Source organism: Pleurodeles waltl, chromosome 4_2 (assembly GCF_031143425.1).
Source record: "Pleurodeles waltl isolate 20211129_DDA chromosome 4_2, aPleWal1.hap1.20221129, whole genome shotgun sequence".
NCBI classification, from domain to species: Eukaryota; Metazoa; Chordata; class Amphibia; order Caudata; family Salamandridae; genus Pleurodeles; species Pleurodeles waltl.
Window position 1 is genome coordinate 449,696,430 of NC_090443.1, and position 16,202 is coordinate 449,712,631.

At 42.0% G+C, this 16,202-nt stretch overlaps 1 protein-coding gene across 1 annotated transcript in view; it reads right to left on the reverse strand.

Moving 5' to 3' along the window:
* The window catches only part of LOC138292906 (uncharacterized), a 37,445-nt gene continuing 21,243 nt past the window's right edge, over nucleotides 1–16,202 (reverse strand). Inside the window, exons 2-3 of the mRNA XM_069231779.1 lie at nucleotides 11,889–13,001; nucleotides 1–5,038 (exon numbers count right to left, since the gene is read on the reverse strand). Of these exons, the coding sequence (XP_069087880.1) occupies nucleotides 5,021–5,038; nucleotides 11,889–12,920 (1,050 nt within the window). The 5' untranslated portion in view covers nucleotides 12,921–13,001 and the 3' untranslated portion in view covers nucleotides 1–5,020. The remainder of the gene's footprint in view (nucleotides 5,039–11,888; nucleotides 13,002–16,202) is intronic.

Sequence of the window (16,202 nt, forward strand, 5' to 3'; positions counted from 1 at the left end):
TGTTAGAGGAAAATTTATTAAAGGGCAAGCAAAACAAAAAATATATATAATTTTCTGCAAATACAGAGACTGCGAATTAAGCCATTGTATATGTTGCATTACAAGCCTTTCCACAAGTGTAAGTTTATTTTTCACATACGTTTGTGCATGCTTTTGCTGGTCTGATATGAGGAATACTCTTTGCGGTCAATTTTAAGAACCTATCTAGTTTCCTTGCATACTTTTGAAAAATTACCTCTTGGCCTGCAAACCGGGTCTCCATGTCTGTCTGATGTTGTTTCACCTTAGGAAAGAGCAGAACATACTATCTTGTGACTTGGGATTCTGCGGCATCGCAGGTCAGTGTGTGCAGTCATGCCTTGGGCACTTCCCAGAAACAATACCATTAAATTCAGCACTTCTGTTTTGCTGCTTGCTTGGAACTCAAACGTTTTACATGAAATTATGCAATAAATTATGTAGATCTTTAAACATTCTGGATATTTCTGGGAACAAAAAACATTTTCAACCCAATAATTGAACGTTTAGAGATGTAATTGTTTCATGTTTGAAGAGTCGTCCATCGCATCTCCTTTAGCTACTACAACCAAGTTGTATTTACCATTCTGGCTCTCTTCTTCCTACGTAGTGTCTTATTTTCCCTCCATTTGCGTCATCAGTCACGTGTGCACGTCAAACGACTATGGGTACATTGAGTTTTAAAGGAAGAAATGGGAACTGTGTTAAATGTGCCCTAATGCCAGTGACTGAGCTTTATGTAAAATCTTAAAGGAATGTGCTCTGCAGTTCTGGCTTATGTTTTTGTAGTTCACATTCTACTTTCTTAATTGCCCACTAATGCTTTATTTCGTCAGCTGTCGTGTTTATTTCGTCCTCAAATATTTCTGTACTTTTGTGCAGGCATAAGGAAAATGTGTTTCAATCCATAACAATCCGTAGTCCAGTCCACCCATAACTGGCTTGAAAATCATGCAAGGCCACTCTTCAATCTGGCTCAATTTACTCAAAATCTTAGCAACCCGGGGCCTGTACTGCCCTCAATCACATACTTAGCTCGATTAATACCTTGCATATTTTGATTATTGAAAATTTGAAAAGCAAAATATGTCAAACAGGTGAAAAATCAAACAAACCACTCTGCCACGGGCTGCAGATCCCTACGTCAGTTTTGGAAAGAAGTTGACATAACTTATTTTCATAGGGGGCAGCAGTGCTTAATTTGTGCTTGTTGTTTCCGGTGCTGAGCACCGGCACTTATTTGTGCGAGCCGGGGCTTATTCTTCTGCCTCAAGCATTCGCTGCGAGATCTTGTAGCAAAATACACATATGTGAAAGACTGAGGAAGAGAAAAGTGAAAAAATGTCACAAAGTTAGAAAGCTGCGAGAGTGAGCTGGAGGGACAGGGTGTGTCTGTAACTAGATTAAAGAAGCCCGAGATGTCTTCAAGGTTACTCTGACTCTTATTCCGTGTTCGCACATTTAATTGCAGCAACCGCGTGTTTCAGAGGAGAGCTTTGAGCAACGGCACCTTTTTATTTACAAATTAAGCACTGGGGGGCAGCTAGCATCAAGCCATGGCAGCGTTTTTTAGTGCTGCACTTCATATTCAGGGGAATAGTTTCAATTTAACTATTGTTGAGTGTGGGCCGTAGAACCGACCATCTACTAGACAACTGACACCCTGCTATCTCCAGGACCTGGTCACAACCATTTTGGAAATCAAGCACGGGGGGTTAGTAGGAAATTAGTGGTGGGATAGGGAAGCTTTTTCAGGCTCGTTCTGTGCTTATGGTGGAGATCGGCAGACCATGGAATGCTTTGTATGCAGCGGATAACAGAAGTTAGTGCCCACTGTCTGAACACTAACTGGCCAAATAGATCTGTCAGTATTTTTCTGTGCTAATATAATGAACTGTTTGAATGAACCTAACGTGTTTTATCATGATGCATACTTCTCCAGAGATGGCTTCTAGAACTGTGCAATTTCTCCAGATGCAGGCTGCAAAACCGCAGATGAGGCCTTCAGAACTGCACACAATCCGAAAGAGGCTTCCAGAAAATATTCTGTATTGCAGATCGATTTTCCAGAGCTTGGCACAACACGAGAAGTGTCTTAACCTGTGATAGCGAAGATGGTTTCCACGCCTTCCTTTTTCACTGATTCAGCTTATTTTTTTGAGTGACCTGCTCTGTAGCCTTTGGGATGGACCAGCAGTTGGTTTGCCGTCCTGCATGGATTGTCGACATTCCAGTGTCACAATTGTCTAACTTGGTCTCATTGAACTGAGAATTGTGTGAAAATAGTTTGTTTTGGTAACCTGTGTCGAGACATGGGGTTTTCAGGTTGCTTTTCTTTTTTACTCCAATGGCATTAAAGCAGGCTGCTGCACGACTGGAACACATTCTGTATTTGTGATGTTGGTTCTGGCCCCTGAGTGTACATTCTTCAAATAAATATTTCTGAATTTTGTTTCAGAGTACTCACAAAACTGATCAATGTAACAGTCAATTTCACGGCGAGTAATTAATATGTACTGAAACCCCTAGTCTACTTATAAGTAGACAATTCTTTTGAGAAGCTACCGTGTTTCAGGTTTTTTTTTGTGTGTAAAACCGGCTACATCCTCTTCAGTTTTTGTTTGTTTTATAGGCCTCATTGAGAAATGTACGGTATGTTAAATGAATACATTCACAAGCCTGAAAGGAGGCACAACTCATTTGCTTTTGCAGTGGATAGCATCCAGGATATGTCTAAAAAGCCTGGATGCGTGCAGTGTTAGGATATTTGTGTGTCCTTAAATTCTTGATTTCAGGGTGATTAACTACACTTTTGATTAGTTGTAGACATCTCATTTGAAATATTTAATTCACAACTATTGCTCTACTACTTTGCCTTGACAGCCTCAATTCTGTTGGCATCAGTATTATTTGACAATTTTTAGTTATTTTGCAACAACCTATAAGTTTGACTTCATTTGTTATACAACGTAAGTGCTAAAGGTCGGGAGCTCTTCTGGACAGTGCTTAATTAATTAACTTTCTTCATGTGACCCAAATGCAGCATGGGGTTCCACAAGCTTACCCTGGACTCACACTGTACATGCATTTAGTTTTTGACTCACTATTAACATAAAAGCCAAATACTATTCTTATCTAGGACAGAACTGCTTTTTGGAAGATTTGAGGATTGTTGGATGGAGCAAAGTACAACTTCAGTAGACCCACAACAACATGAACTGACAACTAAATGGTTCAAAGTTGACATTTATGCACACATCGGAATCTGTTATATAAACAATGCTATCTTTTTAAATCTAAAATGTCCAGTAACTAGACCTAGCCAGGGGACTAGGTTTTAAACATAAAAAATAAATCTAGCAAATTGTTTGTGGCTGTTGAAGTTTGTTTGGTTGGCTAAACCATTTTGTTTTATCAGAAACATAGCCGCTTGTCGGTGTGTGCACTTTCTCGCACAGTCATCAGAACTCTAGAGGCACAGGCTGATGGGGTACTTAATTCGGTTACTCTGAAGAAACACGCATATCTGTTGGCTCAGATGCAGAAGTATATAAATCTGGCAGGTAAGGGCAGGGGGGGAGAAACACAAAAATTGTTGGCTTGCCCGTACAGAAGATGGAAATCAGATAGCCCGGAGTGGAGGTACAAAATGTTAGCATCTTCATTCAAGAATGGTGCATGTGGCCGGTGTGGGGATAAGTGCTACACAAATACTAATGAAAATAAGGCAGTGTAGCAGATGTAACTCTTGGGATGTGGCAAAGATATACAGCATCTTTGACCAGGCAGAAAAAACTGTCAGCTTAACGCAGGAACTGGACATTTTTCCAACTTGTGTTACAAGCGGATATGGGATTTTTGCCAGTTTGGGGACAAGGGAACTGGGAATTCTTGCAGAATGGGAAAAAGGAAAATGATTCTGTCTGAATGATATGAGAGAAAGGGGTTCTACTGTGGGGTAGATGAACTGGCAATGCTTGAATGCTGGCATGGGGATACACACACATTTAAGATTTTAGAGAACCCAACAATTCGGGTGCTACGTAGTAAATGGAAGAGAGAATTCTGGTGAAATGTTCTTCCTGGAACTGGGAACACTGGCAGAAAGGGGTAGAGCGAATGAGGATTCTAACATGGATATTCTGAAAGTATGAACGGGTAATCTGGTTGTTTTTGCAGCATGGGATAGTGTGTACAGAGAATGTATTTATATAATTTTTCACTAGGGTTGCATAGTGCTTCTTATCACCTTTTGGTGGCCTCACACCATTTTAGGCAGTGAGGAGCAAGCGTTAATGAAAAATCAGGGAGCTTGGTCACTGGAAACTGTGCATATATCATCTCAGGGCAAGTATAACATGGAATTGGGAATTTCAGCTATGGGCTAAGAGGAAGAATGGGGGAATGCTGACGTGAAGCAGCCCAGAGTAAACTGTGCAATGCAACATCTCTGGTGAGCTCAGAAATGTGACATCTCGGTAGCAGGCAAAGAACTCCTCTGGACCATGGTTCACAAACCTGTAGGTAAGGGTCTTATCTAGTGGAAAATGCGAAGTTAGATGCGTGTCCACAATATCAAATGTCTCACATGCCAAAATTTGCAATCTAGTTATATGCTGATTATATATAGCTGTGATTACTGGTTCTGACAAACTTGAAGATCCCAGACGAGAATTCTAGAAGAACCTGATACACAATCTAAAGCACAGCCCCAATGGGTGCAGAGATGTTGGATACTTTCAAATCCACATAAATTCAGCATAGCCCCACGTTCAAATTAGCAGGTTATGATCTGAAAGTCCTCAGCTGGTCAAGATGAGTTTGACACCCTGCCTCCCATCATCCACCACGTCTCCAAGCAGACTTGAGCATTTGCCAAGTTAAAATCCCTGTCAAAAAATTGTCTGAAAATGATGTTCATCAGATTATGGAGTTGGGATTTGCTGGCGATAAGGTCTTCTGCCATCATTCAGGGGATTTTGAGCAGTTCTTGATCTGAAATCTAGAGTCCCAATTCTTCCTAGAGGAAAAAAAAAAGACAAGTTAGAATAAGCACTTTACGAGCCATTGCCAGTTGTATTTGATCTATGGCTTGTCGTCCACTGCCTCTACTAAAGGTAAGGGCAGTTATGATACACCTTCAGGGAAATATTATACACACCAAGCAACTTCAAAGAAACTAATCTTCACTGTACTCTTTAACTGAGTTGGCCCAAGTGTGAGCATTTGTTTACATAGTATGGCTAGTGGGTTCTATGATGTTGTCAGCAGAATGGGACACCATTATTTGTCATTGGTTTTGGTCACCCGAGCCAAATTCAGGTATTCTGGTGAAATCTTTAATTTGTGCAACTTAATTTTTAGGTCTTACCAAAAGTACCTTCAAACAAAGAGCCAGGTTCTTATCATCTCATCATTTTGTGTGATTTGCATGACATGGAACAGTTGCCCCCTTAAAATCATGTGAGCCCCAAGCCATGAAACTGATGTTACCTGTACCATGCTTCCAAGTGTGTGTCTGGGATTTGTACCATCGCTTGACTTGCCTGGGAGGACCGTTCAAACTATTGGCCCGTGAACTAATTAGCCCACTCTTCATACACCATATATACAACTTAACATTGTAGTGCGAGTGGTGAATAGAGTTTGTGAAGCTTCAGGGGAGAAAGGGTGATCAATTTCTGATGACCAATAGAAAGCATTTCAGTAATACACTATCTGCTGCTCAGTGCATAGATTAACACAAACCAACATCTAAAAAAAATACCAGAATTCACACTTGCCAAGAGTTCGGGTTTTTGAGGCGGCCTGTTAACAGATGACATTGATACTTCTACCCTTAGTGACACAAAGCTTTGACTAACCAAAGGAGTTGTAGGACTCTGTTGCTCATTTTTAGATCTCACCACTAGACCCCAAATGCCACTCTGTTGCAAGACATGTTGTTGGCTTACACTGGGCTTGGAGCCTGCCCATTTCTTACAAATAGTTGGCGTCACTGCCACTCATATTTGTTTGCTTCTTATTCGGTAGTGTGTGTTGGTTTCCTTCCTTTTGTGTTTATCCCTCCCCTGGAGCATGGACACGTTAATGTGTCCTTACACCCTTTGCTTTATTAGACTGTACTTTTTTGTTGTTTGTTTAGGAGAGAGCTGAACAACACGTACTCTTCTAGAGTGCTTACTGCGCTTCTCTTCCCCTCTCCGTGCTGCTCACTCTCACTAGTATGCTTCCCCCACACACACTCCATGATATGCGTGCTCTAGTGTGCTAAACGTTGCTTGCAATCATGTTCTTCTACCCCCTACCAGCTTCAAATGCTGTTTTTCTCTTGTTTGCTTCTTTTCTTGCCCACCCTCTGTGCTTACCTTGCTCACCCTCTTGCCCATTTTCTCCCCTCCTTGCCTTCCTTTTTGCTTTAGTCCCACCTCCCAGATCTTGCTCCACCCACCTGCTTTGCCCCTAAATTGCTTCCACACCTGTGTTGCACCACCATCCGCTTTCCAAAAAAACTTGTGTGTTTTTTTTTTCTTCCAATTTGCCAATTGGATCAGCAAATAAATATAAATATAAAGCAGCTGCATCATTTCATAGGCATGCAGATTGCATGCACTCACAAAAGATGCAATAGGCTTTAAAAAAAATAATTGTCACACTGTACAGCAATGTGGATGCTGTATAGCATCACTAAAGACAATTGACAAAGAAAATAGGTTCCAAAGGCAAGATCTATAGGCTTTGTCAGTGCTAGTTCTTAATGCCATATTTTGATGATAATACTCTATTTTCATCCCATAAAAGTTTTCCTTCCAAAAAAAAAAAAAACTAAGGCCTTTTCCACCACAGCCAATATACTTACATACCACACCAATGAAAAGCCCTCCCGCATTTTTTGGATTCCTGCCATACCCTCACTAATGCTTTGGGGTCAGGGGTTTTAGAGATTGTTAAGGATGGTCCCCACAATCCTTTCACTGGCTTTCCTACATCTTCTTGTCATAATGAAGCTAAAATTGAATGTATTCAGTTATAAAAGTGAAAAGTTTGACATGGAAATTTAAAAAACCCAAACAGAAAAAAGCAATAAGTAAAATAATTCATTGGATTTTGTTTTATACAAATAATGAAATTTAAAAGACTGACAAAGTAAAAGAAAACCAAACAGGTAAATTACACTAAATTCAAGGAAATTAGTCCTATGTTTAAACAAGCATTTGCAATGCAACCGGTCTTGCGTTTGCTCGAGTTAGAGCTTATTAGTATTGTAAACTCCTAACTGGACTTTTCTTGCCACACCAATTGAAAGAAAAAAAACGAGCGCGATGGTGCTATGTAAAATGCAGTGCGATCGCGCTGAAATTGAAAATCAGAAAAAAACAAGCGCGATTGCGCTATGTAAAACCCAGCGCGATCGAGCCGCGTGGAAAATAAAAAGCTAAAGTACTCCAGACCCCATGCTGAAAACATGGAGCCTCGTATGTTTTCAGTAGTTGGCTGGTGAGCTCGAAGAGGGCTAAACGTATGCATGCCTTTCACTAATGAAATCAAATGGATTTTACAAGTCAAGCCCAGAAACCAATGAAAGTGACAGGCGTGGTTAAAAGCTCAAAGAGAGATTACAAAATGGACGGAGCGCTTGTGCCCTTGAACCTAAAAAGAGGTATTTGTCGGCACAGTGGTAATGGCCATCAGTTCACCTAAATAGCAGAGTAGCAAAAGTGACAACACAGACCCCTTGACCCACAAGATGTCACACAGGCTTGGCCTCTAGTCTCATTCCTAGCCCCGCCACATCGTCCTGCTGATGGTCTCTAAGGGAAGAGAAGTGAGTGGAAGTCTGACAGCCCTATTTACATTTTGTTCGTATTGCTGCCTTCACATCCTTAAAAGCAGGATTAGCATAGGAACTGATAGGGGCACCAAAGAATAATCAGTACCTCTACTGGACACCCATGACAGATGTGTCCAGTGCTTCAAGTGGAATGAAAAAGGTGGGGGTTCTCTAAAAGGGACAGGGCCAAATAAACGTAACTATGAATCCTTTCAAGAGGTGTGGCATTTCTATTTAAGGGCGTGGCATAAAAGATGACAACTAAAATCCTGTGTTTCAAGCCCCATGCCACCAGACTAGTATTTGGGTACCCCCTCTGGGAGTTTTCTGTTATTACATCCAGATATTTAACACAGCAGTGACCATACACCTAAAAGAAGCCATACCCTTTGGCTTTAACAATACTTGTTAAGGGAATCAAATACATGAGCAATAAAAATGATTTTGTTCTGAATAATCAGAAGTGAAAAATTAGTTCTCTGAAAATATGAGACTGAATTAACTATTCTAACCTTCACATTGCATTACTCTGCAGTCTATCACTTACAATCTTTTTCTCCCCATTTATCTGAAATTGTCCATCTCTGTATCTCACATCATCGCTTTCCCTTTCACACCATATTTTCAATATCTCCTGTACTTCTTTTAATCTCCTCTAATTCACTGTTCCGCCTACACACAGCCCACCCACTCACGTGTAAGTATTATATTTTCTTTTCCATCGGCGCTGTCAGCATTTGGACAGCTGTGCAATTCCTTGTGTACAATATGCTCATGCCAAAAATTTCCCACTAGTTTCCTGTGCCAAACATTTCCTCTAGCATGACAGCACGGTGTTTTTCCCTGAGTGCGCCTATGCAAAGAATTATTTCCAGTATGTCAGTGCCAGCATTTTGTCATAGGTGTCCCATATGCCAAGTAGTGCTTATATTATGCTACTTCCAGTTTTGTCACAGGTGCCCATCATGCAAAGAATTGACATCAATGTGCTAGCGCCAGTATTGGGCCATGGGTTCCTCTATAAGCTATGAATTATCTTCAAGGGCCAGTGGTAGCAAAACACCACATTCTCACTCACATTCACTCTCGCTCATTCTCCTTCATGTCAACTCATTTATTCTCGCTCACTTGTGCCTTTTCACTCCCCCTCACTCAGACTAACTCACTTGCACTCACACCTTACTCTGGCATTCATTCTGTCTTTCGCTCATTCTGTCATTTACTATCAGTCATTCTCACCTACTCACTCATTCCATCTCAATTACACTAAGTCACTGAATCACTCTCATTCATTCATTCTCACTCACTTGCTGTCAATCATGCTACGGTTACTGACACAGTCTCACTTATCTTATTCTCACTACCTGTCATTCACTGTCTCACTTTCACTCACACACACATTCACTCATATATGTTCTCTCTCAAACGCATGCACACAACATAGATTTAAAAGAATGTCCTTTTTTTCTTACCTCCGATGCCAGTGTAGGTCCCGTTTGAGCCCCCGGTGCTCCATTTTTTTTTACAATCACAGTGAATAGTATTTGTTTTATTCATTATTAGTATAATAAGTAATGGCTAGAACACAAAGAGGGTGGAACTCCAACATCCATAAGAGCGAGCCAACCCTGTGATCTTTATACTGATTTTGCCACTTCTGAGGCAGGGGGTCGCAAAGAATAAGCTACTGCCAACACTAAGGCCCGTATTTATACTTTTTGACGCTAAACTGCGCTAACGCAGTTTAGCGTCAAAAAGTTTAGCGCCGGCTAACGCCATTCTGAAGCGCCATGCGGGCGCCGTATTTATTGAATGGCGTTAGCCGGCGCTAGCAGACCGGCGCTGCCTGGTGTGCGTGGAAAAAAAACACGTACACCAGGCAGCGCCGGCGTTGGGGAAAATGGCATTAGGGCGTCTTAAAAATGGTGCAAGTCAGGTTGACGCTAAAAAATCACCTCCACCCGATTTGCGCCATTTTTAACGACGCCCAGACGCCATTTACATGACTCCTGTCTTAGTAAAGACAGGAGTCATGCCCCCTTGCCCAATGGCCATGCCCAGGGGACTTATGTCCCCTGGGCATGGTCATTGGGCATTGAGGCATGTAGGGGGGCACAAATCAGGCCCCCCTATGCCACAAAAAAATATTAAAAAAATAAAAATGTATACTTACCTGAACTTACCTGAATGTCCCTGGGATGGGTCCCTCCATCCTTGGGTGTCCTCCTGGGGTGGGCAAGGGTGGCAGGGGGGGTCCCTGGGGGCATGGGAGGGCAGCTGTGGGCTCATTTTGAGCCCACAGGTCCCTTAACGCCTGCCCTGACCCAGGCGTTAAAAAGAGGCGCAAATGCGGGGTTTTTTGCCCCGCCTACTCCCGGGCGTGATTTTTGCCCGGGAGTATAAATACGACGCATTTGTGTCGCAGTCATTTTTTTTGGACGGGAACGCCTACCTTGCATCTCATTAACGCAAGGAAGGCGTTCACGCAAAAAAATGACGCTCTTTCCTCATACTTTGGCGCTAGACGCGTCTGACGCCAAAGTATAAATATGGCGTTGGTTTTGCGCAGAATTTGCGTCGAAAAAAACGACGCTAATTCGGCGCAAACGGAGTATAAATATGCCCCTAAGTGCGTCTGTGATAACATGCCCCAACACTCACTGGAAACCAAAACCAGCCCCTCGCTGTACGAGGCCACGCCTGGAATGAGGCCATATGGATTTGGGTCGTTAGGCGGCTCACTAGGAAATTCCTAGATTGCCACAATGGCCAGCCTGGCTATGATGATCAGGGCTGTTGACAGAAAGAAACAGTAGTCTCTGAAAGTCACCACTGTGACATGTGACGCAGTCGCATATGGGGCAGTGGACCCTTGCATCTTGTAGACTAACGAAGTACGTATGAGATACCTTATTTATGTCTTCCAGTTGATGCCACCTTTAAACGATTCCTGTATGAAACATTCATTCCAGTCACATTTTGGTTCCGGAAAATGTGTTGGCATGGCAACAAAGACTGTATTTGGCACAAAGAGGTAGAATTGTATTTGCCATTTGGTACATATTGCCCAGAGAAACATCTTATGAAACCTATTTTTTACAAATGTAAGAAATGTGACATTTGTGGGGAAGAAAAGGAGGCGGAAGGGGACTGCACACATGCAGCACATATTTTAGTATATTCTAGAGAGTCCTGGTTCTGTGTTGAAATGCGCTAAAAATCTGTGCCTTTTTTGTGTCACATTTTTCCCCTAGAACGCCAGCAACCGGTTTGGCTTTGCGAAGCGCTTGAGAGGAGCAGCCTCTGCAGAGTGAGGGGACATGGTGTGTGCTGGGAATTCACGATTGAGTTGCTTTCTAGTGAATTGAAATTCTGGAAGTGACTTGATGGATTGCAGAGCGAGTCCTAAGGTTCCACTACCACTCACCTCTTTTAATTGCTAAAGTGCCATCTTCACCACTTAATTAATGCTAGACCCTTGCCACTTTAGAATCCGAAGTCAGTCACGATACCTAACACCCAAGTCACTGAACGGCTGGCTTATGGCTTTATTCCAGTTGTGAATGATACTTCTAACATAGGACTGGCAGAAGAGAGCTGACTCATTGCACCTCCCTGTCCTTGTTGTTGTGTAGGGTCCTACAAAATTTGATTAACACTTCTAGCAAGAAAGGTTGAAAGGGGTTAAACCAAAACCCGCCACTATGTTAGTTCTGTCTTCTACATCTAGCAGAGAACTGAAGATGTAATGTTACCCCTAAAAATAAACTAATTACTAACTTTAATTTTCAAATGTTGGGTATTTTAAGTTCTCCGCTTCTTAATTTTTGATTTGCAATTCAAAATATGCATTTGTTTTAATTCAGTCAAACACCTACTCAAATATATTTTTTCACGTTTGCATTATTTTTTCACTTATGTTCAATTGAACAGGAAAATATGAAAGAAGCCTGGCTATAAAGATATGTACGAGATTTACATGAATTGTTTCATTACCCAACAGCGAAACTTGACTTTTTATGTAAATATAAAATCTTACTTTCTCATCCTTGGCCACGTGTGTGTGTTCCTCTATATGGCAGCCACTGCAACCCTCGCTCTCCGTCCCTGCTGTTTCAGCACTCCCTTGTTCTTCAGAGCTGGTGACCTCAACAGGGTCATCAGCAGCCTTCACCACATCCTCCTGTGCGGCTGTAGGAGAACCATGATCAGACACTTCAAGAGATTTTTCTTCTGTGTCTTCTGCAGGATGCTGGCTTTCGTTGTGGTCAGTTTGGCAATCGGGTGCATCCTTCGTATCACTTGAGGGTGACTCAGTATCGTGTGACTGAGTAGCAACAATAGATTCCACTGTAATGACTGGGACATCGGTACTTGAATCCCCAGCAGCCACATCTGCCTCTGCCTGCTGAGTGCTGTCTGTTGTTTCTTGTGGTTCACCGATGTTAGACTGTGAAGACAAATCCTCTTGGTTTCCCTGAGAGTCTTCCTTGGAATTATGGTCTTCTGAAGTAGAGGAGGAACATGTTTCCCCCTCACCATGTTCCAGCACTTGTTCATGTTTAGCTGCATCTTCCTGTTGGACTGTCTCTTCTACTGGATAATCTTCCATTTTTTTCTCTGCAGCATCATCAGTCACTTGTGAGGATTCACCTTGTAGGTCTGTACTCTCTGGATGTTTGTCACAAATTGCTTCTTCCTCTGGAGTCACACAAGCTTCAGTGGAGGATCCAGGTATTTCTGTTAGAGCTTCTGCCATATTATCTGTGGAGATCCCCTGGCCTTCACTGTCTGGGTTTTCAGGTAGCTCCACACTCTCATTTTTCTCCTTGCTTGATATATCTTCATGTTCTACCCCCTCTTCCGAACTTCTGTGGTCTTCTGTGCTTTCAGCCTCAACAGTCTCCACACTTTTTATGTCCTCTTCTGCTGTAACATCAGCTGTGCTTTGAGCTTGGAAGTACATGCATGGTGAACCCTCATCTTCCACTTTTGTTGATGCCATTGTTTCCTTTTCAGTTGCCTGATGCTCTACATTTAGTGGCATTGTAACTGTGTGGGAATCTTCCATTTGTGGGTTGTGAAATGTGACTGTTTGTCGTCGAAGTTTTCAACCTTACAGGGTGAGTCTTTTGCTGTGGTTTCCTAAAACCTAATGAAAACAAACAAATTTAGAAAGCATAAACCCCCCATCAGATGCTGTTTTGATTCACAAGAAAACCATATGCAGCAAACTATATATGATTCAGTTTTCAAGTAGGGATAGTGTACCTAGAATATTTGTAGTGATTTAAAAAATATTTGTATATATTTGTTACTTTGACCATTTTCATATCATAGCCTGTACATTTCCTGGATTAAGCATTTTAAAAATATTGGTGAGAGGGTGAAGAATATAGTGTGGATAGTTGCTCAGATAGCAAGTAAATATTAAGAAACTATAAAACATTTAATACTGCTGTATATGTTGCATTTTTTCAGACATTATCACTGTGGGTATTTTGCAAACCTTACCATTGCAGACTGGTTATAATGTGAGATGCAGACAATAAAACTCCAAAATGTTATCAAATAAAGTACTTGGTGGGTCAGCGCTCTCAGTGCAAATGCCTACCACCAGGGACTTCTCCACCATACTGAACACGGCATATTGTGGATTTATATAGTGCAAAACTAGCTGCAAAGTACTGAATGGCTGTACAAGAAAAAGCAGCAGTATATGCTGACAGCACATGAGACTAGAGTTGAGGTAGTGAAGGTGAGGGTGAGGTACAAAGGTTTTTTTTCAACGGTCTTGTACGTCACAACGTTGACCATCAAAATATTGACCTGCAAAAAATATTGACTCCAGAATATGAAGTTCCCCGATACCGTAAGCATACATAGGGAAGTACAGTTTTACTATTGCTAATTCCACATCTACTAACCTTGGTAGTAAAGTGCAGGTTGATACTTTGCAGCCAATATTATTGCATGTCAAAATTAAAACATCGATGTAGTGACACCGAACTAAGGGAGCTGTGGACATGATGTTGAGGAAGAGAACGTTCTAGCAAGAATTCGAACTGGGGCGTTGGGGATACAGAAGGTGGGATACTTTTTGTTGCATCTGAATGATATACCAGTGAGAACATTGGATCTTTGATTACATCATTGCAGCACCAGAGACATGATTGCACATTTAGGGGCATAATTATGAGAGCCATACGCAGCAGTGGCTCAAACCTTTTAATCATATCTATGAGGCCACGTAAACTCACATTGTTAGACTATGAATGGTGTCATAGATATGGAGCAAGGCAGCACAAATCGCTGCATTGCCTTATTCTGCACAAGGAAGGCATTTCATGGTTGTTGTGGTGGGTGTTCCTATGCAACACCCATGGATTTTGACGCATCCTCAGTTTTGCAAGGCTATGTAAACCTGGGGATGCAGCAAAACATTATGTATCCTCATGGGAGGTGCATAGAGGAGAAATATCTTTATTTCTCCTAGTTTTTCCTCTTTTTATGCATTCTGCATTCAAACAGAGAGGAAACAGCCTCCCAGGGTTGTTTTTGTGCAGGGAGGTGCAAGGCTGCCTGCCTTGGTGCTAGGCTGCCGAAATGCCGCCAGCACAGAGGAAAAGGACAAGAATGTGCTATATGCCATAGATACGCTGCATTCTTGCTCTTTCACTTTGACGCAGCCCTGTGCTACATCCCCATAAATTCGGGCCTTAGCTTCTACAGCTCCATAGCTGCCACTTGTCCCAGCATCACAGACATGTCACACGTTTAGACAATCCTGCCTCGGAGCCAGCTGCACTGTATATTTTAGACTTGCTTTGGAATTTTCCATTAGTAGTGTGGGGCTACAGGTTCTAGTTTGCAAAGAGTTGTCATCTTAAAACGCTAGAAATGGGCACCAACTTATTGCAGGTAGGTAAATCACTCGATAAGAACCACGTTTTTCATCATTATCCCACACCGAGGGCCACAGCTATGCAGTTCAGCCTTTATATTAACTTTCAAGATTTGTTATAATTAGACAAAATTGCTGTAAACATATGTGATGCATGCTGCTGTATTGTCTTTCCCCCAACGCAGCGATTTGTGCTACAGGCCACCACAAACCTACAAACAAAGGAGGGACGATATGTTACTTGCATTTCGGGTGGTGGAAGAATTTTCAAAGCCCCTCGTCCCCGGCCAAGCACTGTGAAAGCCACTAAATATCACCTTTCAAGTGTGTTACCCGAATTTCTAGCTTTACCAGTGCTTATTTGCCGATGCTGTTCCGCATCAGAAAAACGGAAACGAAAGTAAAAAAATAAATGCATATTTACTGATGCGGAGAAGCAGCAGCAAACAAAATTCCGGCAGCATGATGTTTGCGCCGCCATGCACATATGCCCGTATTTATACTTTTTTAGCGCCGCATTTGCGCCGCTTTTTGACGCAAAAACGGCGCAAACTTACAAAATACAATTGGATTTTGCAAGTTTGCGCCGCTTTGGCGTCAAAAAGTGACGCAAATGCGGCGCTAAAAAAGTATAAATTCGGGCCATGGTGCTTACAGTGACCTTACTATATGTAGCACTGCCGATGACCTGCACACTAAGATAGTTTTGTTCGTTACAAAATTGTTACAACGCTTAATCTAACCAGAAGAGGGCAGCATTACCTTAGAGTACGTGTGAATCAGTGGCAGGGTCACTGTAAACAACAGAACTACGAAGATATGGTATTCATGTTCAGCAGGGGTGTCCAATATCGCACCTCGAGATTTAGAATCAAAACAGATTTTAAATTTACGTAAAGGAATTATTCAATAGTTTGAAGGTTTTTTTTTTTCCTCGAGTACTCCAATTCGATGCCCCATAGCGCGCGCGCGCGTGTGTGTGTGTATATGTATGCTTTCAGACAGCCCTCTTCATCCATTTGTCTCTTGTGTCATTCACTTTTTTCCTTTTTTCTTTGTCGCCACGGTATAGTGAGCAACTGATCTGCCCACTTTAAACACTAATTTATCTGTGAGTGGTGGCATTCTTCTATTTCATAAGAAGCACATACCCACAGCAAGCACTCCATTTAACGTAGCAGGCTATAAAGGCAATGTGTCCTTATGGCACCCAAAAAATATGTTTGCTTTTAGGATTTTTGGGCAATCTATTTTATATTGGCTTGCGTCCGGCAGTACCCCCTACAGTAAAGGTTTAAAAAATGAGGCAACATAGCCATCACCAAGTCGTTTGGCTCTATCAATGTTTGTTTTTAAGTGTTAATCGGGACCTCTATAGGCAGTGCTTGAAATGGAAAAATTAAAGTGCAGGTACTCTGAGCCAGAGTAACTGCTTGTTTCTGAGAAGTG